Here is a 23,932-nt window from a genome sequence, read left to right as displayed (position 1 = left end):
TAATGTCAATCCACCAAGTCTGTTACAAAACGTTTCTTGGACAAAAGCAAACGGTAACGTGGTGCGACATAAATAAATCCAAGCAGAATCAGTGGAATGTAAACACCCCAGGTGTGAAAAATGCTAATATCGGTATGACATGAATGGTATTCTTGCCACAAATGCTAAAACATTAGCATTTGGAAACGGTGCCAGGGAAATGAAACCAAAGCATCAAATGCTGTCCAACCTTGCTTTGATTTCATTTCCCTGGCACCGTTTCCATTGTGGCAAGAATACCATTCATGTCATACCGATATTAGCATTTTTCGCACATGTCCAAATAATAATCCAAAAGTATCTAAAATTGATTGTGAAGCAAAGTCACTGATTTGATTAGGGGATTTGAATATGGGAATTTTAGGGCAGGGTGGTGCTAGTGTCCTAAAATCTGAGAATGTTCAAATTGAAATGCAACCGGTGTCAAACTTATTTGATCAATGAAAAGGACAACACACTTACCATTTATACAAATTCAAAGCTTTATTGAATCATGACTTAAATGGAACAGAACACAGCACTAATAGTAATATAAATCACACACTTGACTCAACAGCTAACCTAACGTGTCTCAAACTGTAAGGCAATAGAAGGAAAGTAGTCATATTTGCGTACCTATATACAAGAATATGCCTCTTTTCTTTGTACATGGCAACACTGAAGTAGTTAAGGCAAAAGCTTATATTGCAAAGGTTTGTTTAGCCTACAACTAAGTGTTTTAATGAGGGGAGAAACTGATTTAGGGCTCTATTCAATCAGATCTGCTTTAGCAAACAAGTGGTGTCAGAGGTCCAACTGTTTTAGAGCTGTCAAATCCACAAGTGGCTCCAAGCATTACACCTAATGCGGACTTTGCCATTGGCTGCACGGAGTCGCTCATAACATTCAGCCTGGTTTACAAGTTCGAACACTGGAATGTGAGATGTAATCTACACCTCGATTAGGATGATAAAAATCGTAATTATTTTGTTAATGATTTTTCAATTTGAGTGTAATTATTTCTATATAGCCGACACTTCCTCATTGTGAACTTTAATACCAGTGGGGCAGGTGTGGCTTTGTGACAATGACCGCAACAGCTCACAGATTTGACGGCGCTAACACAGTTCCATCTCTGACACCACCAAAACATCTGCTATGCAAGTGTTTGCCATCGCTGGTCTGATTGAATCTAGGCCTTAATCATGTGTATCAGAGAACCATACAGACAACATTAAGCTAAAATGGGCGGTAAACAACGTGCAACAAAACTTCCATAGTGTAGAGGAAAATGCAAAAGGTCTTCACAGACCCACCTGTACCCGTTACCCGGTCGGGTTCGTTTCCAGAATTAATAAAGTAGCTTAAAAAAATACTTTTGTTGCTTTTCTCATTCGGATTGGGTGTAGCTCAGTTGGTAGAGCATGGTGTTTGCAACACCAGGGTTGTGGGTTCGATTCCCACGGGGGGCCAGCACAGAAAAAAAAAATGTATGAAATTGTATGAAATGTATGCATTCACTACTGTAAGTCGCTCTGGATAAGAGCGTCTGCTAAATGACTAAAATGTAAAATGTAAAAAATGTGTGGAGCCGACCAGGAACGGGTCTAGAATGTTTTATGCATAACGGGTCCAGGTGGGACAGCCCCAGGTCCATTTCAGAACCGGTCCAACTTTTTGGACCTGTGAAGACCTCTAGTCTGGAGGCAACTTGATCCTCCTGACCAGAAGAGCAAAGCCTGTCAGTTGCTGTCTGTGTCATCACTGATGATCCCCTGCAGATTACTCCAGTCTGTGGCTCTCTTGCACCCCCTGCCTGCGTGACTGTCCTCTTCACTGTCTGAGCTTGAGTTGACTACACGCTTATAAGCAGAGGATGGAGGGGAGGACTGTTGCTGCCATATGGACACCCCTCTCCGCTTTGGACGACCTGAGAGAGGGAGAACATTAGTTAATTTATCAGTTAGTACATCCATCAATGTGAACATTCTTTGTTTTACCCTACCACTTTATCTTCATAGGTCTTTATTAATAGACAAAGTGACACATTGATTTATGTTGAGTGAGTAGTTAGCAGCAGTGTCATTATAGCAGAGGTAATTTACCCTGTCCTGTAAGAGAGGCAGATACCACTGAGGTTTTTAAATCCTGTTTAGAGACCCATTTTTGCATGGCCTATAGCATCTGATTTTATTCACGGCATCTGCAGGTTCCATGAAGTTGAATTTAAGAGACTTAAGATCTTTAATGCCATTTTGAATACAATTTAATAAAAATTGGTCTGCGTGCCACACACCTGCTAATAGTGCCATATGTTTAGGGATGGCTCTTGCGTCAAAGGCTATAGCCTCAGGCAGGTGTGCTATTTTAGCAATGAGCATTCTCCTGTAGCCTAACGGATGTAATAGCATAGTGGCTAGGCTATAGATGGCTGAAGTATGATGTTGACCATCTGCATTTGTTTAGGCTACTCCAATTAGCTAGATCATAAACTAAGAATTTTGGCTTCGATACCAATACCAGCTATAATGATAGTCAATACCATAACGATACCACTGAAAACAAAGCCTTAAAAGTCAAATATACAGCACTGTTATAGTATAAAACAAGTGGTCAACTCATCATCTGGAGAGCTAGGCTACTGGGTGTGCAGGCTTTTGATCCAGCACTGCTCAAACACACCCAAGTCAGCTTAACAAGGTCCGGTTGAGCAGTTGATTTGTAGAATCTGGTGTTTAGAGTAGGGCTGGAACAAAAGTCTACACGCCCAGTAGCTCTCCTGGAGGTATTATGCTATAACATTAGCCTACAACCAAAAAGTACAATAAAATAATTCCCTTATTCAGTGAGCAAAGAACTAGGTATAGTCTGGGCTTTCCCCTATTTTTATGGAATGGTCTGCCTATCCATGTGAAAGATGCAGATGACTCGGTCTTGACCTTTAAGTCTTTACTGAAGACTCGTCTCTTCAGTAGGTCTTATGATTGTGTGCAGTCTGGCCCAGGGGTGCGAAGGTGAACAGCAAGGCACTGGAGTGACGAATCGCCTTTGCCGTCTCTGCCTGGCCGGCTCTCTTCTCTCCACTGGGATTCTCTGAACCTATTAAGAGGGACACGTCACTGGCTTACGAGTGCTCTTCCATGCCGTCTCTAGGAGGGGGTGTAACTTCAGGCTTTTTTCGTTATACTCGACTTGAGTGGATTAAGTTACTGACATGATCTTCCTGTCCTGTTTTAAGCCTCCTCATGCGGTGGGGAGATCTTCGTGGGCTGAACTCAGCCTTGTCTCAGGGTAGTAACTTGGTGGTCTTGATATCACTCGTGGTGTGGGGGCTGTACTTTGGCAAAGTAAGGTGGGGTTATCCTGCGTTGTTGGCCCAGGGGGCTAGGGTCATTCTGTCCTATCTGGTGTAATTGTCCTGTCTTATCCTGTGTGTATTTAAGTATTCTTTTTTATTTAACCAAAAGCCCATTGATACTCAGTCACTTTTTCAAGGGAGACCTGGCCAAGAAGACAGCAACATTCATTACATAATTAAAACATGATACAGCCTAAAAAAAAAGCATTTACACTACTCTAACAGAGTCTCCATCAATATTTAAATTCATTCAGTGGCACTAACATATCTAGATGAAGCATGGATTGTAGATTATTCCATGCGATTGGTGCATAAGAAGAGAAGGCAGTCTTGCCTTATACTGTGAATATCCTGGGGACTTTAAGTAGCAACCACCTAGCAGACCGGGTATGGTAACTGCTGGTGGTGAAGGAGACCAGACTACAGAGGTAAGGAGGGAGTTTACCCAAAAGGGCTTTGTAAATGAACACAAATGTATCTTTCTGCAAATATAAAGTGAGGTCCAACCTACCATTTGGGACAATGGTGGGTGAGTGACTTGGCATTTGTAATAAAGCGCAAGGATGCATGAGAAACAGAGTCCAGTCTGTAAGACAGAGGTTGCATGCATATACAAGTCACCATAATCAATTACAGAGAGAAAAGTGTCCAGAACAAGCTTCTTTCTAGCCATAAGCAGGAAGCAAGCCTTATTACAAAAATAAAAACCCAATTTCAATTTAAGCTCTGTCACAAGACTATCCACATGAACTTTAAAGGACAACTTGTCATCCAACCAAATGCCTAGGTATTTGTAGGATGCCACTTTTTCAATGGATAAGTCACCAGATGTGACAATGCTAATGTTCTCTGGCAGAGTTCTAGCTCTGGTAAAGGTACATTTGTACATTCTATATAGATGTAAGTTTGCTGGTTGCATTTCCCAAACCATTAATAAAAATCGATAACACAGGAGCTAAAATGGAACCCTGGGGTAGACCTCTATTAATCTCAAGAAAGCTAGACTTGTGATTGTCAGTATATACACATTGTTTTGTCAGAAAGATAGCTCCTAAACCAATTTACTGCCCCTTCACTGAGACCAATGTTTCCGAGTCTAGCTAACAACAATTCATGGTCAACTGAATCAAAGGCCTTTGATAAATCCAAACACAATGTTGCTTTTTATCAAGTGCATTAATGATGTCATTTGCCACTGCCATAGCTGCAGTTGTGGTGCTGTGCCCCGATCTAAAGCCAGACTGAACCCCGCTCGGTATGTTCTTTTCAATTAAGAAGTTTAAATGAGTTCACTAGGGATTCATAGACTTTGGCCAGGATAGGGAGTTTAGAGATAGGACGATAGTTATTAGTATCTGAGGGATCTCCACCCTATAGCAGTGGGAGGTCATAAGCTGATTTCCAAATGCTGGGTATGGAATTGGTTACATTAGAACCCTACACTGATTTGATAATCTTCCAGAACTTGGTAGGGTTGTTTAGGTTCTCTGTGACTGCACTTAAATAGTAATCTGATTTAGACTTCCTGATCAATCCTGTGCATTTGTTTCTTAGTGCTCTGAAGGAGGCCCAGTCAACAGGAGCATTTGTATGTCTAGCTTGAGCCCAAGAGATCTCTAATTAATTCTGCCAAGTAATCCGAAAACAAGGGATTGTCCCTTCCACTGATTCTAAATTTCTTCACAGGGGCATGCTTATCACAAATTTGATATAAAACTAGTCCCAACATCGGGAATCAGACTGAGGGGTATTCGTTAGAATGTCCAATAAGTGTTGATTTGTTAGATGCTCTGGGATTCGGTCTTGTAGGAGCATTAATTAATTGAGCAAGATTCAGAGTCACACAGTTCTTTAAAAGAGTCCGATAGAGATGTAAGCATGTCCCAGCTCAAATCTCCTAAAAGAATGAATTCAGAGTCATTTAGCTTGTGCAGGGCATCAGAGAGTTAAGTGTGTCTCCCGAAGCCAGTCTGTAGCAGCCGACTACAGTGATGTGGGAGTCATTATATTATGTTGTTTTCTTTAACCGCAAGCAATTCAAAATGTTTTGCTTTGGTAAATCGAGAGAATTTGAGAGGTGTTAAACTCAGATTTCACATAAATTGCAACCCCTCCACCTTTACCCATCCGGTCCGTTCTAAAAACTGTGTACCCATCAATAGGGGCGGCAGCGTAGCCTAGTGGTTAGAGCGTTAGGCTAGTAACCGAAAGGTTGCAAGTTCGAATCCCCGAGCTGACATGGTACAAATCTGTCGTTCTGCCCCTGAACAAGGCAGTTAACCCACTGTTCCTAGGCCGGCATTGAAAATAATAATTTGTTCTTAACTGACTTGCCTTGTTAAATAAAGGTTAAAAAATAAATACATAGAAATCAAGTTATTTGACAGATTTCTTTAGATAAGTTTCTGATAAAACCATTACGTCTGCATTTGTTGTTTTGGCCCATATTCTAATCATGTCTATTTTTGGAAATAGACTTGACATTAACATGTAAGTGGTCAAAAAAACCTACTCTGTATTAAAAATCAATGGTATCTCCCGGCCCAGGGTTTGGTTACACATTACCGAAGATCAACAATAAAAGCATAACAATATATCTCAGTTGTCCAATGTGTGTGGACTGGTGGAGCCAGCACCCTTGTCAATAAAACAAACTGCTCCCTGACCCGTTCACAGGATCTCTCCCTCCCGCACCTGCTGTCTCCACCTCAATGCTCAGCTATGAAAAGCCAACTGACATTTACTCCTGAGGTGCTGACATGTAGGGGCTCCCGAGTGGCGCAGCAGTCTAAGGCACTGCACCTCATTGCTAGAGGCATCACTACAGACCCTGGTTCGAATCCAGTCCATGATTGGGAGTCCTATAGGGCGGTGCACAATTGGCCCAGCGTCGTCCGGGTTAGGCCATCATTGTAAATAAGAATTTGTTCTTAACTGACTTGGCTAGTTAAATAAAAAATTGCACCCTCTACAACCAATTATTATGATTATTTATTGATTATTATTTGACCCTGCTGGTCATCTACACTGAACAAAAATATAAAACGCAACATGCAAGGTGTCGGTCCCTTGTTTCATTACGCACAAAACACTTCTCTCAATTTGTGCACAAATTTGTTTACATCCCTGTTTGTGAGCATTTCTCCTTTGCCAAGATAATCCAGCGACTTGACAGGTGTGGCATATCAAGAAGCTGATTAAACAGCATGACATATAATGGCGCTGTAGGGGATGGCTGCCATTTTACGGGCTCGTAACCAACTGTGCTATTTTGTGTGTTTTTCGCATTGTTTCTAACTTATTTTGAACATAATGTTGTTACTATTACGGTCTCTTACGACCGAAAAGAGCTTCTGGACATCAGTACAGCGATTACTCACGTCAAACTGGACAAAGATTTTTTTCTTTAATGAGTCCGATGCAAAGTATATACTGCTTCTCCGAGACCCCGGCCCAAATCTGACCATAATTCTATCCTCCCGATTCCTGCTTACAAGTAAAAACCAAAGCAGGAAGCACCAGTGATTCGCTCAATACGGAAGTAGTCAGATGATGCGGACGCTACAGGACTGTTTTGCTAGCACAGTCTGGAATATGTCCCGGGATTCATCCAATATCATTGAGTATACCACCTCAGTCGCCAACAATTGTGTCGACAACATTGTCCCCACAGTGGCTGTACATGCATATCCCTACCAGAAGCCATGGATTACAGGCAACATCCACACAGAGCAAAAAGGCTAGAGCTGCTGCTATCATTGAGCGGGACACTAATCCGGACGCTTATAAGAAATCCCGGTAAGCCCTCAAACGAACAATCAAACAGGCAAAGCGTCAATACAGGACTAGATTAAATCCTACTACACCGGCTCTGACACTCGTCGGATGTGGCAGGGCTTGCAAACTTTTACAGACTACAAAGGGAAAACCAGCCACGAGCTGCCCAGTGACGCAAGCCTACCAGACCAGCTAAATGCCTTTTACCCTCGCTTCAAGGCGAGCAACACTGAAGCATGCACGAGAGCACCAGCTGTTCCAGATGACAGGGTGATCACGCCTTCCGTAGCCAATGTGAGCAAGACCTTTAAACAGGTCAACATTCACAAGGCCGCGGGGCCAGGCGGATAACCAGGACGTGAACTCCTAGTATGTGTGGACCAACTGGCAAGTGTCTTCACTGACATTTCTTAACCTCTCCCTGACCGAGTCTGTAATACCTATTGTAAATGTTTTAAGCAGACCACCATAGTCCCTGTGCCCAAGAAGGCGAAGAACCTGCCTAAAGGACTCCCGCCAGTAGCCATGAGTGTTTTGAAAGGCTGGTCATGGCTCACATCAATACCATCCTCCCGGACACCCTAGACCCACTCCAATTCCAAACAGATCCACAGATGACGCAATCTCAATCGCACTCCACACCGCCCTTTCACACCTGGACAAAAGGAACACGTATGTGAGAATGCTGTTCATTGACTACAACTCAGCATTCAACACCATAGTGCCCACAAAGCTCATCACTAAGCTACGGACCCTGGGACTAAACACCTGCCTCTGCAACTGGATCCTGGACTTCCTGACAGGACACCCCCAGGTGTTAAGGGTATGCAACCACATCTGCCACGCTGATCCTCAACATGGGGGCCCCTTAGGGTTGTGTGCTTAGTCCCCTCCTGTACGCCGTTCACCCACAACTGCGTGGCTAAGCATGACTACAACACCATCATTAAGTTTGCTGATGACAACGGTGGTAGGCCTGATGGGTGTGGTGCCAGGACAACAACCTCTCCCTCAACGTGAGCAAGACAAAGAAGCTGATCGTGAACTACAGGAAAAGGAGGGATAAACATGACCCTATTCACCGAGGGGCTGTAGTGGAACGGGTCGAGAGTTAAGTTCCTTGGTGTCCACATCAAAAAACTATCATGGTCCAAACAGACCAAGACAGTCGTGAAGAGGGCATGACAACACCTTTCCCCCTCAGGAAACAGAAGATTTGGGATGGGTCCCCAGATCCTCAAAAGGTTGCACATCTGCACCAGAGAGCATTTAATTTTTTTTTAATTAAACCTTTATTTAAACTAGGCAAGTCAGTTAACAAATTCTTATTTACAATGACGGCCTACCCCGGCCAACGCTGGGCCAATTGTACACCACCCTATGGGACTCCCAATCACGGCCGTATGTGATACAGGAATCGAACCAGGGACTGTAGTGATGACTCTTGCACCGAGATGCAGTGCCTTAGACTGCTGCACCACTCGGGAAACCTGACCGGTTGCATCGCCGCCTGGTATGGCAACTGCTCGGCATCAGACTGCAAGGCACTAAAGAGGGTAGTGCATACGGCCCAGTACATCACTGGGGCCAAGCTTCCTGCCATCCAGTACCTATATACTAGGCTGTGTCCGAGGGAGGCCCCAAAAAAATTGGCGAAGACTCCAGCCACCCAGTCATAAACTGTTCTCTCTGCTTCCGCACAGCAAGCGGTACCGGAGCACCAAGTCCAGTTCCAAAAAGCTCCTTAATAGCTTCTACCCCTAAGCCATGAGACTGCTGAACAATTAATCAAATGGCCAGACTATTTACATTGACACCCCCCCAACCCCTTTGTTTTTACAATGCTGCTACTCGGCGTTTATCATCTATGCATAGTCACTTCACCCCTACCTGCATGTACAAATTACCTCAACTAACCTGTACCCACGTATATAGCCTTGTTACGGTGTTACTTTAATTTAGTAAATATTTTCTGAACTCTATTTCTTGAACTGCATTGTTGGTTAAGGACTTGTAAGTAAGCATTTCACGCATGTGACAAAATTCGATAATTACACAGGTGCACCTCGTGCTGGGGACCCTAAGGCCACTAAAATAAGCAGTTTTGACAATGCCACAGATGTCTCAAGTTTAGGGAGAACGCAATTAGCATGCTGACAGCAGAAATGTCCACCAAAGTTGTCAGAGAATTGAATGTTCATTTCTCTACCATAATCCGCCTCCAATGTCGTTTTAGAGAATTTGGCGGTATGTCCAACCACACACAAAAACGCAGACCATGTGTATGGCATCATGCGAGCGAGAAGTTTGCAGATGTCAATGTTGTGAACAGAGTGCCCCATGGTGACGGTGGGGTTATGGTATGGGCAGGGATAAGCTACAGACAACGAACATCATTGCATTTTATCAATGGCAATTTGAATGCACAAAAATACCGTGACCAGATCCTGAAGCCCGTTGTGAGGGCCAATTTTTCACAAGGTGTTTGACCAACAGATGCATACCTGCATTCCCTGTCATGTAAAATCCATAGATACCGGCCTCATTTATTTACTTCGACTGATTTTCTCATATGTAACTAAGCACAGTACATTCGGAAAGTATTCAAAGCCCTTGGCTTTTTACCAGTTACATTACAGCCTTATTCTAAAATGATAAAAAAAAGTTTTAAATCAATCTACACACAATACCCCATAACGACAAAATGAACAGTTTATTAAATTTGGGGGCAAACAAAATACAGAAATACCTTATTTACATAAGTATTCATACCCTTTGCTATTAGACTCAAAATTGAGCTCAGGTGCATCCTGTTTCCATTGATCATCCTTGAGATGTTTTTACAACAACTTGGAGTCCACCTGTGGTAAACTCATAATTGGACATGATTTGGAAAGGCACACATCTGTCTATATAAAAAGGTCCCATACTTGACAGTGCACATCAGAGGAAAACAAAGCCATGAGGTCGAAGGAATTGTCCGTAGAGCTCCAAGACAGGATTGTATCGAAGCACAGATCTGGTGAAGGGTACCAAAAAAAATGTATGCAGCATTGAAGGTCCCCAAGAACACAGTGTCCTCCATTCTTAAATGGAAGAAGTTTGGAACCGCCTAGACTCTTCCTAGAGCTGGCCGCCTGGCCAAACTGAGCAATCGGGGGAGAAGGGCCTTGGAGGTGACCAAGAACCTGATGGTCACTGACAGAGCTGCAGAGTTCCTCTATGGAGATGGGAGAACCATCTCTGCAGCACTCCACCAATCAGACCTTTATGGTAGAGTCGCCAGACGGAAGCCACTCCTCAGTAAAAGGCACATGACAGCCCGCATGGAGTTTACCAAAAGAATCTCAGACCATGAGAAACAAGATTCTCTGGTCTGATGAATCCAAGATGGAACTCTTTGGCCTGAATGCCAAGTGTCACGTCTGGAGGAAACATGGCACCATCTCTACAGTGAAGCATGGTGGCAGCATCATGCCGTGATGTTTTTCAGCGGCAGGGAGACTAGTCAGTATCGAGGCAAAGATGAACGGAGCAAAGTACAGAGAGATCCTTGATGAAAACCTGCTCCAGAGCGCTCAGGACCTGACTGGGGCGAAGGTTCACCTTCCAACAGGACAACGACCCTAAGCACACAGCCAAGACAACGCAGGAGTGGCTTCGGGACAAGTCTGAGTGGCCCAGCCAGAGCTTGGACCCGATCCCTGGAGAGACCTGAAAATAGCTGTGCAGCGACGATCCCCATCCAACCGGACATAGCTTGAGAGAATCTGCAGAGAAGAATGGGAGAAACTCCCCAAATATGATATTGTTGCTAGATGGCTATGCAATTGATCGAACAGTAAATGTAATGTCCTACAAATTTTTTCCATTGGTATGCCTATATAGGCTACTTGATGTAGCCATGGCAAATGTGGTGCTCCGCTCCGTTGGCGCATCTTCTCAATTTAGGACTTTCCCCCACCCCAAACAATATTTCAACCAATCGATTGGACTACATTTTCCCATGTATATTTTCTCATATACTGACACATCCTATGCGTTCCAATCAAATCAACTATATCACTGAGCATGTCTGATGCTTTCAACACATGGTTTGATTAAATAATTAAGTCATACAAATGACGAGCGAGTCCAAACAGCAATTGATTTGATTGTGCCGGGCTGACTTGATGCGCTTTGTTAAAAAAAAAAGTAAAATAAAAAAGACAAGTGACTGACTAGCACCTGTTTACTCTCTCCTCACCACAACAGAGCAAAGTGTTTATCGCTCTGTCCATGTTGCTGAAGCTGCAACATAAAGCCATTTGAAAAGTTCTGTTAACAAAAACATTCCCTATTCCCTCAACCTGTTCTCTTTACGTCACACATGTATGCGTCGCATGCACGTGACCAAAGACCTATTTGCACAGGATTAGTTATTCCAGAGGACGAATCAGACGGGATTAGTTTTTTTCCCCAAACTGCCCCCTGTAATTGTACATTTTTTTCCAATAAATTGACAGTTATGACAGAAGCCTGAAGGTTTCTATTCTGTGTGAAGATACATTATTTCAACATGTCCAGGTGATAGGGCCACACTGATAACTCGAGCTTGGTTGACAAGTCTCTAAACCATCTTTCCTATATCGTCACTATATGTATAGCTTATGCGCAGGAATTAGTTCAATTTATCGAATTACGTATTGTTTTCCTTGCGCAAAATGCGAGCAACACCTGTCAAAGAATAAGTCTGAACACTCACAGACTTACATGGTGACACTAAATAGGCCATAACCCAACTCAAAAATAATGCAAACAAAAATGATCACTGATGAAACACTATACCGGTCACAAAGACAACACACAATTGTATATTTAGGCACGCTCACTCCATTATTTGTTCGACTGAACTCAGAATTACATGGTGACACTAAATAGGCCAATTGGGGCCCATTAGTCAGTCTTTCTTACGGTCATGTGCACCGGGTGTAAATGCTGGTACGTTAACAGTTATGGTGGTAGTATTTACAACATTAACTAGAGTTGCAACTTTCCTTTTACTCTGTGTGCAATGGGGGAGCGGGAGTGCAAGAGAAGCGAAATAGGGGCAGATACTTTCATTACAGGAAGCAGGTTACTGCACCATACTGTTGACAAAATAATGGTTTAAAGAACCCCCAAAAAATCTGCAGGAACGTTGTGTAGCCTTATCACCGACGTAAGAAAAATATATTTGGTAAGAGGACAACTCGTTAATGTTGTGGTCTATCAAATTGTATAGGCTACCTTGATCTCTTCTCTCTCCCCCCTCTGGCAATGGCCAGACTCGCTAGATTGGATAGCTTTTTGTCTTAAATTTAAGGTTAGGCATAAGGTTAGCCGTGTGTAAATTTCAGGTCAGTGCTTGACTTGGACTGAAATAGTTGCAGGTACTCATTTTGGATGACGGTACTGTTTACATTCAGGTGAAGGAGCTCCATAATACTTTTGCTGAGATTCTATAATAGGAACAGAAGCTCAAGTAGTAGAAATGTTATGGTTCCAATACTCTGCTCCTATGAGCTTCTGCCTAAATCATGCACTGGGTTAAGTTTAAAATAACATTTTAAGATAAATTGTAGAGAGGCGGGGTTTAGCCATTCTTGTGGCTGTTAACTAGTGACGAAACTAACATAGCAGGCGTAAAAGAAAGACTTCCAACTTCAGTGCGTTCAAGACGACAGAACTTGAGAAAAATCTTTTGAACGGTCGTCCAACTCGGAATTCCAGAGCTCCAACCTGGAGATCACTGACATCATGATTTGCCCTCGTTTTTTTTGCGAGTGTCCTAGACCTTTTGCAACGCCCACTTCCGCTCAACACACAGCTTCATGTCCTGTACGCTTGATTGTAGCCATACTAGCCTCTAAGTCTCGTATCATTATTTCAGTATATTAATATTTCATTTCTCTAGTTTTTTTTTAATCATTATTATTAAAAATTCTCCTTATCGGTTCAGTTAGATTTTTGTAATTCGGTTGTGTTCTTTGTCTCTTAGCTAGCCTCTCTTGGGTAGGGGGCAGTATTTTGACGTCCGGATGCAAAGCGTGCCTGTAGTAAACTGCCTGCTACTCAGGCCCAGAAGGTAGGATATGCATATTATTAGTAGATTTGGATAGAAAACACTGAAGTTTCTAAAACTGTTTGAATGATGTCTGTGAGTATAACAGAACTCATATGGCAGGCAATAACCTGAGAAAATCCAACCAGGAAGTGGGAAATCTGAGGTTTGTAGTTTTTCCAAGTGATTGCCTATACAGTGACTTAGGGTTCATTTTGCACTTCCTAAGGCTTCCACTAGATGTCAGTCTTTAGGACGTTGTTTCATGCTTCTACTGTGAATGGGAAGACAGTAAGAGGTCCTGGAGTCAGATGACAGAATGACATGAGCTCAGAGGCGCGCACTCACGTCAGAGTTAGCTGCGTTCCTTTTCCTTTTTGAAGACCATGGAATTGTCCAGTTGGAATATTACTGAAGATTTATGATAAAAACATCCTAAAGATTGATGCTATACATCGTTTGACATGTTTCTACAAACGTAAATATAACTTTTTTTGACTTTGTCGTGACATTTTGCGTGCGCTTCCTGCATTTGGAGTAGTGGACTAAACGCACAAACAAAAAAGGAGGTATTTGGACATAAATTATGGACTTTATCGAACATAAAACATTTGTGGAACTGGGATTCCTGGGAGTGCATTCTGATGAAGATCCAAGGTAAGTGAATATTTATAATGCTATTTCTGATTTTAGTTGACTCAAATGGCAGGTATCTGTATTGCTTGTTGTTGGTGTCTGAGCGCTGTACTCAGATTATTGCAAAATTTGCTTTTGCCGTAAAGCTTTTTTGAAATCTGACACAGCAGTTGCATTAAGGAGAAGTGTATCTATAATTTTTTGAATAATTGTTGAATATTTTAATGTTTATGATGAGTATTTCTGTAAATTGATGTGCTCAATCACCGGAAGTTTTGGGAGGCAAAACATTTCTGAACATTACACGCCAATGTAAAAGGGGGGTTTTGGATATAAATATGAACTTTATCGAGCAACACATACATGTATTGTGTAACATGAAGTCCTATGAGTGCCATCTGATGAAGATCAAAGGTTAGTGATTCATTTTATCTGTATTTCTGGTTTTTGTGATGCCTCTCCTTGCTTGGAAAATGGCTGTGTGGTTTTTCTTGCCTCGGTGCGGTCCTAACATAATCTAATGTTATGCTTTCGCCATAAAGCCTTTTTGAAATCGGACAATGTGGTTGGATTAACGAGAAGTGTATCTTTAAAATGGGATATAATAGTTGTATGTTTGAGAAATTTGAATTATGAAATTTGTTGTTTTGAATTTGCCGCCCTGCTATTTCACTGGCTGTTGAATAGTGTGTCCCGTGGGTGGGACGCTAGCGTCCCACATACCCCAGAGAGGTTAAGGAGTGGGCGAAAATGTCACCTTGTGTTGTTATGATGTTGCCGACATCTAGGTCTGCCAACTCCTGAGCCTCCTCTCTCTTAAGTCTGGCTTTCTTACACTTCTCTATAGAAGGCTGGCCTGAGGGGGAGAGAGAGAAGCCATTAGACCCCGGCAAGTTTTCCACTGTCCAGCAATGCCACCATGGCTCACTCCACCTCACAGATATCAGCCCCGTTTATACCAGGCGCTAATGTGTCCTTTGTACTAATCTTGTCCACATTCTGATTGTCCCCAATTTTTATATAGGTGTAGACGATTAAAAGACGCATTGTGATGATGGTTATTAGGAAGATCTGATCACATTGAGGAATTCAGGCACGCATCGTGTCTGGATATACTTACAAGTGTAGACGCATCTGGACAGTGAAACCATTTAAATCATCGTCATCTCACCCTCAAATCATTGACAGGTGGCACAATTGACTTATGACATCAATAAGAGTCTTTAAATACATTTAACATTATTAAAACAATTACGCATACAGGCAGGGTTCTGGAAATCTGGTAACAATGCGGCACAGTGGACAGAGACATTTTTATACCATGTGTATGTCAAAATGTGTGCACAATCAGAATGTTGACAAGATCAGGCCAAAGGACACATATTAGCGCTAGGTATAAACATGACTTTAAGAGCATCACATAGGTGTAAACAATCAAGTGGATTCGCCCTTTAACCAATTGAAAGGCTACATGGAGCTATTGCATACAACCTATCCAGTTCATTGAAATATTTTCAATTTGGTGGAGTGAGCGAGAGCATATGGACCAAATTAGAGAATTCTAATTCATTTCCCCTGCCTCCCCAATTACCTTCGACACCCAGTTCTTCAAGCTCCCTCTTCAGCACAGCCACCTTTGACTTGATGGAGTGGCAGCCATCCAGGAGCTTCTTGTAGTTCCGTCTCACACCACAGAGGGCGATGTAACGCTTCAGCCTGGCTACCGCCTCGTTGTCCTTCATGTTACATGGATGGAGCACATTTTCAGGATTAGCCTAGGCTAATACCATGACTACACCGCTCACGTTGCATGCGCGAGCGTTGCAAAATAAATGTAGGAAAATATGTTATTCAATTATTGCGCACCCAATGAGCGTCTGTCTGCATTGCCAAGGGCTAAAATTGAAGTCAATTCTATTTCTGATGCAGATTGCGCTGCAAGTCCTGCCTCTCCCATCTCCTCATTGGTTTATAGAAGCAGGTACCCATGTGCCATCTCCTCATTGGTTATACCCACGTGGGTGATTGAAAGACGAACCGTTTTGCCGGTTGTCGTGGTAATACTATGAAAGTGTAGATGCCAATCACCATATAAGTTCAAAGATGGTGTAGATGACTAGAAACGATTCGGTTGACTTTTTTGTGTGTGGATTAATTGTCGGAGTAGAGGACCTTGTGCATTTCAGGTAAAATAACAACTCAATGTTTATATCCCAGGACAAATTAGCTAGCAACAGCAAGCTAACTAGCTAAATTGCCATACATTTTTAATGCTTTTCGACCTGTTCCCAAATTAATGCCATTGGTTCAGAGTTTGTTTTGATATTTTAACCTGCGTGTCGTGATCGCGTTTGGTGTAGGGGGACAAAATAAATGTATGCACGATAGCGCACAATGGCACATGCGCGCAGCCAGTTTGGGTTCGGTGTAAGGCCGACTCCAGAAAGAGCCCCTTGCCTCTACACTTTATACTGCCTGGAAACCAGACATAAAAGTGTACAGAATTCTACGTCAGGTAGAAATTAGCGTTTGAGTCAGGAAAGTTTCCTCTTAAAACCTCTACAAACCAGAATGTTGAATAAAATTATATTTTAACATACTTTACCGGTTGTCCATGCAGTAGGTCCTTTTGGTGGTAGGGAATGCGAGACAATATATCCACAGGAAAGTATAATTACATCAACGTTAAAATTCAATTTTATTAAACATTATGGCTTGTAGAGGTCAGGATGGGAAACTTTCCTGATTCAAAACGCTAACTTCTGCCCAACATAGAATTAAATGCAATTCAACGTTGGGTTTCCAGACAACACTTTGTATAGATCAGAAGGGATTTGGGGATGCATGGGCAATATAGCAGTAGCTCCACCTTGCCTTTGGCTTGTAGTTTCACCATACTGCATATTATATTGAGCCAATATCTTCAGAACTACTTCAGTATTTGAACCAGGTCTGAACCAGGTACATTGCGAATGTGAAAATGTGTTGGCAACTACCTGTGCCTACTGTGTGCTTGAGTTGGCATAGAAGCCGCTGGCCTCACCTTTCCACCTTTGGATCCACTCTCACTGCCCTCGCCCTTTATTGGCCGCTTCGCCACAGACTTCCTCTTTTTCACCTGTTCTGGCCTGACCTCACTTTCCTGTTCGTCCTCCAATGATGGGAGGGATGAGCCAGAGTCAGAGTCTTGGGCTGGCTCATCCTTCGTCTTAGCCATCACTTCTTTGGTTTCATCTGAGAAAGAAGAAAAATTACTTTAGGGAGGGGGAAATAGTACATTACTTGAACGCTTGTCATTAGGGCTACATAATGATATCCTATCCCTGGATTTTTCACTATGTTTGGGCCTTTACTAGGACACATTATGCATGCTCATGAACACACCCACTTCATAACTCACCCGCTCCCCCGCTGGCTTCCTCTGAAGATGCACCGTCATTCTTTTCTCCCTCACTCTCTGACCTGGAGTCGTTGTCATTTGTTTGTATTTTTACCCTTTTCTGCTCCATTACTTCAGCCTCTCCAATGTGCTCCGAGTCACTCTCAACCTGCACACTCTCTCTTCTCTGCAATGGTTTTCCCTTTTCCTCATTTTCACTCTCCCTCCCTCTGTTCCTTTTCAAACACTTGCTCTGCACTTTCACTTTCACATCCACATTTTCTTTTCCTCCCGTTCTTTTCCTTTTTTTATCCTCTTCAGAGTCACTTTCTGAATTGACTTTGTCCTTTTCCTGTTTGTGGGTTTCATCTCGTTTCTTCTTTTTGTTCTCCTCAAAATCTTCTTCGACTTCAGAGTCTTGTTTTGTCTTCCTCCGATTCACCGTTTTGATCTCAACATCACTTTCTGAGCTAATTTCTGTCTTCCCACCATTTGGTACTCCTTTGTGTCCCCCTTTGTTTTTCTTGGTGTCGATTTGGGAAACTTGCTCATCACTTCCAATGTCCTTCCCCTCTTCTTCTGCCCTCTGCCTTTCTCCATTTCCCACTCTCTCGATTCCAGAATCTGGGGAATCTTAAAATAGTTAAAGGAAATAAAATGGCCAAATTAGATTGAGAAAGTATTTCTTCAAATACAGTGGCTATCACAGATATGGTAAGTCTTAACTCTTTAAAACAAATCATGGGGTGAGTCTCAAAACTACATAATAGGTATGGTTCACACAAATCTGAATAAATGTGTCTCAAGTTAATATTTGACCAGCAATATGAACCGCAGCACACACTGTGGGCTTTCACTATGACAAAGGGCAGCATTTTCATTGCACCGCTATAATTAAAAACTTAAATAGATGGGACTGCACATAATATAAGTTGAGCTGTGGACACATTTTAACTCAAGTTATTGGATAATATACCTTTTCAGACATTTTAAACAAAAAGTTTAATATAAATAAATAGTACGGCAGACAGTATTTTTTTTAACAGTTCTGTGCCGTTTTAAGTGAGGAGAACTTCAATGAGCCACTACTATTGAAAATGACCTGATTGGGCCGACTGACGCCGAGATCTCTTTGCCTTGGATCCATCTGCTTTGGTCCTGCCTGCTTTCTCTGTTTTGTCCTCCTCCTCACCCCTCTTCCGTTTGTTGTGGAGAGGCGTCGGGGTAACGACAATAATGGCTTCATTGTCACTGCTGTCACTGTCCTGAGAGAGGGGCAGAGGTCCCAGGTCAGATTATAATTGAAACCAGCTAAAATCGAGATAAATGCAACAGCTCGGGACTGTCGTGACAGCATGCACCTACCAGGAGCAATAACATGAATGTAATTGGGACTGGAAAACTGTAGTGAGTTCTCATCCGAAATAAAAATATAAAAACACAACAATTAAAGATTTTACTGAGTTACAGTTCATAAGGAAATCAGTCAATTGAAATGCACAGCATTCAGAAAGTCAGACCCCTTGACTTTTCACATTGTTACGTTAGTCTTGTTCAAAAATGGATAAAAAAAAAATGTTCCCTCAATCTACACACAATACCCCATAATGTAAAGGCAAAAACAGGTTTAGACAATTTTGCACATTTATAAAAATAAAAAAAAACAGAAATAGCTTATTTACATAAGTATTCAGACCCTTTGCTATGAGACTAGAAATTGAGCTCAGATGCATCCTGTTTTCATTGATCATCCTTGATGTTTCTACAACTTGGAGTAGACATGTGGTAAATTTAATTGATTAGATATGATTTGGAAAGGCACACACCCGTCTATATAAAGGTCCCATAGTTGACAGTGCACAAACCAAGCCTCGAGGTCGAAGGAATTGTCCGTAGAGCTCCGAGACAGCATTGTGTCGAGGCACAGATCTGGGGAAGGGTACAAAAAAAAATGTCTGCTGCATTGAACGTCTCCAAGAACACAGTGGCCTCCATCATTCTTAAAATGGAAGACGTTTTGAACCACCAAGACTCTTCCTAGAGCTGGCTGCCCAGCCAAACTGAGCAATTGGGGGAGAAGGGCCTTGGTCAGGGAAGTGACCAAGAACCCAAATGGTCACTATGACAAAGCGCCCGAGTTGCTCTGTGGAGATGGGAGAACCTTCCAGAAGGACAACCATCTCTGCAGCACTCCACCAATCAGGCCTTTATGGTAGGTAGAGTGGCCAGACGGAAACCACTCCTCAGTAAAAAGCACATGACAGCCCGCTTGGAGTTTGCTAAAAGGCACCCAAAGACTCTCAGATCATGAGAAACAAGGTTCTCTGGTCTGATGAAACCAAGATGGAACTCTTAGGCCTGAATGCCAAGTGTCACGTCTGGAGGAAACCTGGCACCATCCCTACGGTGAAGCATGGTGGTGGTAGTATCATGCTGTGGGGATTTTTTCAGTGGCAGCGAGACTAGTCAGGATCGAGGGAAAGATGAACGGAGCAAAGTACAGAGATCCTTGATGAAAACATGCTCCAGAACGCTCAGACTGGGGCGAAGGTTCACCTTCCAACAGGACAACGACCCTAAGGACACAGCCAAGACAAGTCTCTGAATGGCCATGAGTGGCCCAGCCAGAGCCCGGACTTGAACATAATCGGGAGAGACCTGAAAATAGCTCTGGAGCGATGCTCCCCATCCAAACTGACAGGGCTTGAGAAGATCTGCAGAGAAGGGAAGAAACTCCACAAATACAAGTGTGCCAAGCTTGTACTGTCATACCCAAGAAGACTTGACGCTGTAATTGCTGCCAAAGGTGTTTCAAAGTACTGAGTAAAGGGTTTGAATGCTAAAATGTGAGTTTTTTTATTTTTATAAAATGTGCAAATATTTCAAAAAACCTGTTTTTGCTTTGTCAATATGGGGTATTGTGTGTAGATTGAGGGGGGGGGAAATGCAATCCCTTTTAGAATAAGGCTGTAACGTAACAAATTGTGGAACAAGTCAAGGGGAATACTTTCCGAATGTACTGTAAATTCTTTAGGCCCTAATCTATGGATTTCACATGGCTGGGAATACAGATATGCATCTGTTGGTCACAGATACACTACAAATTATAAAAATACAAATAGTTAGGTGCATGGATCAGAAAACCAGTCAGTATCTGGTGTGATCACCATTTGCCTCATGCAGCTCGACATCTTTGCATAGAGTTGATAAGGCTGTCGATTGTGGCCTGTGGAACGTCGTCCCACTCATCTTCATTGGCTGAGTGAAGTTGCTAGATATTGGCGGGAACTGGAACACGCTGTCGTACACGTCAATCCAGAGCATCCCAAACATGCTCAATGGGTGACATGTCTGGTGAGTATGCAGGCCATGGAAGAACTGGGACATTTTTAGCATCCAGAAATTGTTTACAGATCCTTGCGACATGGGGTTGCGTATTATCATGCTGAAACATGAAGTCATGAGGCGGATGAATGGCACGACAATGCATTAAAATTGCCATTGATAAAATGCAATTCTGTTTGTTGTCCATAGTTTATGTCTGCCCATACCATAACACCACCATGGAGCACTCGGTTCACAACATTGACATCAGCAAACCGTCGCCTAAACAACACTATAAAAATGCTGTCTGCCATCTGCCCGGTACAGTTGAAACCGGTATTCATCCGTGAAGAGCACACGTCGCCAGAGTGCCAATGGCCATCGAAGGTGAGCATTTGCCCACTGAAGTCGGTTACGACAACAAACTGCATGGTCTGCGGCTGTGAGGCTGGATGGACGTACTGCCAAATTCTCCAAAACGACTTGAGGCAGCTTATGACAGAGAAATTAATATTACATTCTCTGGCAAAAGCTCTGGTGGACCTTCCTGCAGTCAGCATGCCAATTACACTCTCCCTCAAAACAGACATTTGTGGCATTGTGTTGTGTTACAAAACCACATATTTTATAAGGCCCTTTTATTGTCCCCAGCACAAGGTGCACATGTGTAATGATCATACTGTTTAATGAGCTTCTTGATAATCCTTCCACCTGACAGGTGTGGCATATCTTGGAAAATGAGGAATGCTCACTAACAGGAATGTAAACAAATTTGTGCACAAAATTTAAGAGAAATACGCTTTTTGTGCGTCTGGAAAATTTCAGGGATCTTTTATTTCAGCTCATGAAACATGGGACCAACACTTTACATGTTGCGTTTATATTTTTGTTCAGTGCATTTAAGAACGAAATGTACTTTAAAAATATTCCTTCCACACTCCTGACCACCCAAGAGCTGTAGTGGTCATCTTTTCACCTAATCACTTCAGATCTGTGTGTACTCAACGGAGAAAGAAAATATTTTATCAAAAGTTATGGGGCCTCAAACTGTGAAAGATTGTAGGACAGCAGCTCTGGGTCAAATACATGTCAAAATCTTTACTTACAAATACATACAGACATAGGCTACATGTGAAAGTACTTGCAATCAGCTTGATTTAGTTTGAGGGTTTGCACCTTTGAGACTGTTCCATAGTACTGGGCAAACTAAATTGAGTTTAATTCAAGTACTTACCTATTTGATCCAGGTCTGAGGGAGATGTATTGATTGACAAAAATCGTATCTACTCACGAATGTCCTTACCTGCATCCTCATCAGTTCCTCCTCTACCACTCTCTTCATCAACTGTCTGTCCTCCTGGTTTAGTGAGTCCCGACCAACACATGCCAAATATCGCCCTCTTAAGATGCCAAGAGTCAATGTGCTAGGAGACAGAGTAAGGGGGGGAAAAAAAGAGAATGAAATACATACATTTTCAATGAAACAGACAGACAGTATGACGAGACGGTATATTCTTTGGAATGTTTCAAGAATCTTCCCCAAAACGAATATGACGTAGTGCTGAGGAAATCTTCAGGGGATGTAGTATTATATATTTAATTTCCTTAGAGAGACAAGATTATTGGGTAGGGTTTAGACCGGGGTAGACCATCATTGTAAATAACAATTTGTTCTTAACTGACTTACCCAGTTAAATTAAAAAAATAATGCACCTTATTAACCTTAAAGTTGGTTGCCAACCACCATATAAAATCCACTGAAGGACAACTTTCTCCACAAGAGCTCTGCTGCAAAGTATGAATGCTCTGACTTCTGCAAAATGAATTGTTTTATTTAACTAGGCAAGTCAGTTAAGAACACATTCTTATTTACAATGAGGGCCTACCCCCGCCAAACCCAGACAACGCTGGGTCAATTGTGCGCAGCCCTATGGGACTCCCAATCACGGCCGGATGTGATACAGCCTGGATTCGAACCAGGGACTGTAGTGACGCCTCTGGCACTGAGATGAGGTGCTTAGACCACAGCGCCCTTCGGGGGGCCTCAATACAGACGTCTGAATGACCATGCATCGCCTTTTATGAACGAGTCATTAAGAAAAAATAACGACTTTACAGTCAGTAAAAAGAGTCGTTCAAAAATAACGAATAGTTCGCGAACTGCATCACTAAACGAAGTGCTTATGTGTATTGTGAACGAGGCATTCGAGTGGTCTGAGGCAATCGGTAATTAATACGCGTTTATGGTTTAGGGAAACAGCTCGAGATTTAACTATGGTTATAATGATGAACTTAGCTTTTGGGAAACCGGGCCCTTGGCGTTAGAGAGCAGACACGGCATACAGGGGAACATGCAAGCTTACCACGCAAGACCGGTTATGGTAAGTTAAACCTTTGCCACAAGCTAGCAGGAATTTCCATGCATGATTTGACTTCGTCTAAAGAAACTGCAAAAGGGAGTTTACCTTAGGTCAGGACAATCACGGAGTTGTCCAGAAACGAACCTCCGAATCTGTGTTTCTTCCGCTGACACCATTTCTTAGCTAGTTAAAACGTTTCTGCTTGCTTTTTTCCCTCCAGATTTGGCACATTGCGTAGCGTAATGACGCAACTAGCTACGTGTTACTTGCTGTTTGTGTCGTCATGTGGATTTCAAGACAACATAACTTTTGCACAACGTAGCAACGCCCACTTCCGTTCAACTTCCTACCCTATACATAGTTTCCTGTCAGCCTGATTATACCATACTAGCCTCGAAGTCGCTCGTTTTATCATTACCTCAGTATATAAATATAATCATATTTCTATAGCTTTTTTTTTTTATATCATTCATGTTTTAAATTATGTTTATCCGTTCAGGCCTCTTGTGAAGGCATGGGCCAAGGAGCAATCGGCTACTACTGCAATGCATCTTTACTTTTTTTGCTGTGATCATCCATTGTCTTACACCCTGTAGTCCATTTGTTATTTAACACCTCTGCTTATACTCTGAACAAAATGTTAAAGAGTTTTTATTTACACAGACAAGAGGACAGAAACACGTAACTGAATTATTAAATTAATTTCAGAGATTGGTTTGTTTGTTTCTCTTTAATTAATTGAAAGATAAAGGAGCCTCTCCCTTGTTTAGTCTTTCCTGCCTAAGAACTTTTGCATGTACACATTAGTATCAGTCACCCTTCTCTCTAATTAGTGAGAACACCACTGGGTCTCTGTATTCTCTCACCTGAAGAAACTATGTGAAGCAGGTCTTCTTCACTGAGCACAAATGTGCAGCCTTGAAAGTTGCCATCCAGGGGCAGTGACGGGAATGGTGGTGTCTCCTTATGGTGAACTGTGTGTCACGTTGTGATTGGAG

At 42.5% G+C, this 23,932-nt stretch overlaps 1 protein-coding gene across 4 annotated transcripts; it reads right to left on the bottom strand.

Moving 5' to 3' along the window:
* Nucleotides 1-503: 503 nt before the first annotated feature.
* On the bottom strand, nucleotides 504-23,270 carry hirip3 (HIRA interacting protein 3). 4 transcript variants are annotated; one of them, XR_006769023.1, is made up of 9 exons: nucleotides 23,040-23,269; nucleotides 21,878-21,998; nucleotides 18,353-18,515; nucleotides 17,272-17,883; nucleotides 16,915-17,105; nucleotides 15,463-15,607; nucleotides 14,629-14,727; nucleotides 1,602-1,948; nucleotides 504-1,421 (listed from the first exon to the last, which is right to left on the bottom strand). XR_006769023.1 is itself a non-coding variant. In XM_045714300.1 (9 exons), the coding sequence occupies exons 1-8, from the start codon at nucleotides 23,108-23,110 to the stop codon at nucleotides 2,987-2,989; spliced, it is 1,533 nt and encodes a 510-aa protein (XP_045570256.1). In that variant the 5' UTR covers nucleotides 23,111-23,270; the 3' UTR covers nucleotides 504-1,948; nucleotides 2,958-2,986.
* Between the last annotated feature and the right edge of the window lie 662 nt (nucleotides 23,271-23,932).

Source organism: Salmo salar, chromosome ssa03 (genome assembly GCF_905237065.1).
Source record: "Salmo salar chromosome ssa03, Ssal_v3.1, whole genome shotgun sequence".
Classification (NCBI taxonomy): domain Eukaryota; kingdom Metazoa; phylum Chordata; class Actinopteri; order Salmoniformes; family Salmonidae; genus Salmo; species Salmo salar.
Note: the sequence above shows the minus strand (reverse complement) of the source record. Positions and strands in the feature narration are given on the sequence as shown.

What these genes read in the sequence shown, in the direction of transcription:
- hirip3 (XM_045714299.1), bottom strand. Translation starts at nt 23,110, where the DNA reads ATGGTGTCAGCGGAAGAAACACAGATTCGGAGGTTCGTTTCTGGACAA. An exon ending in GGAAGCCAGCGGGGGAGCGG is followed by an intron (nt 17,106 to 17,271) that starts GTGAGTTATGAA and finishes CTTCTTTCTCAG; the next exon opens with ATGAAACCAAAGAAGTGATG. An exon ending in GTGGATCCAAAGGTGGAAAG is followed by an intron (nt 15,608 to 16,914) that starts GTGAGGCCAGCG and finishes TGTAACATGAAG; the next exon opens with GACAACGAGGCGGTAGCCAG.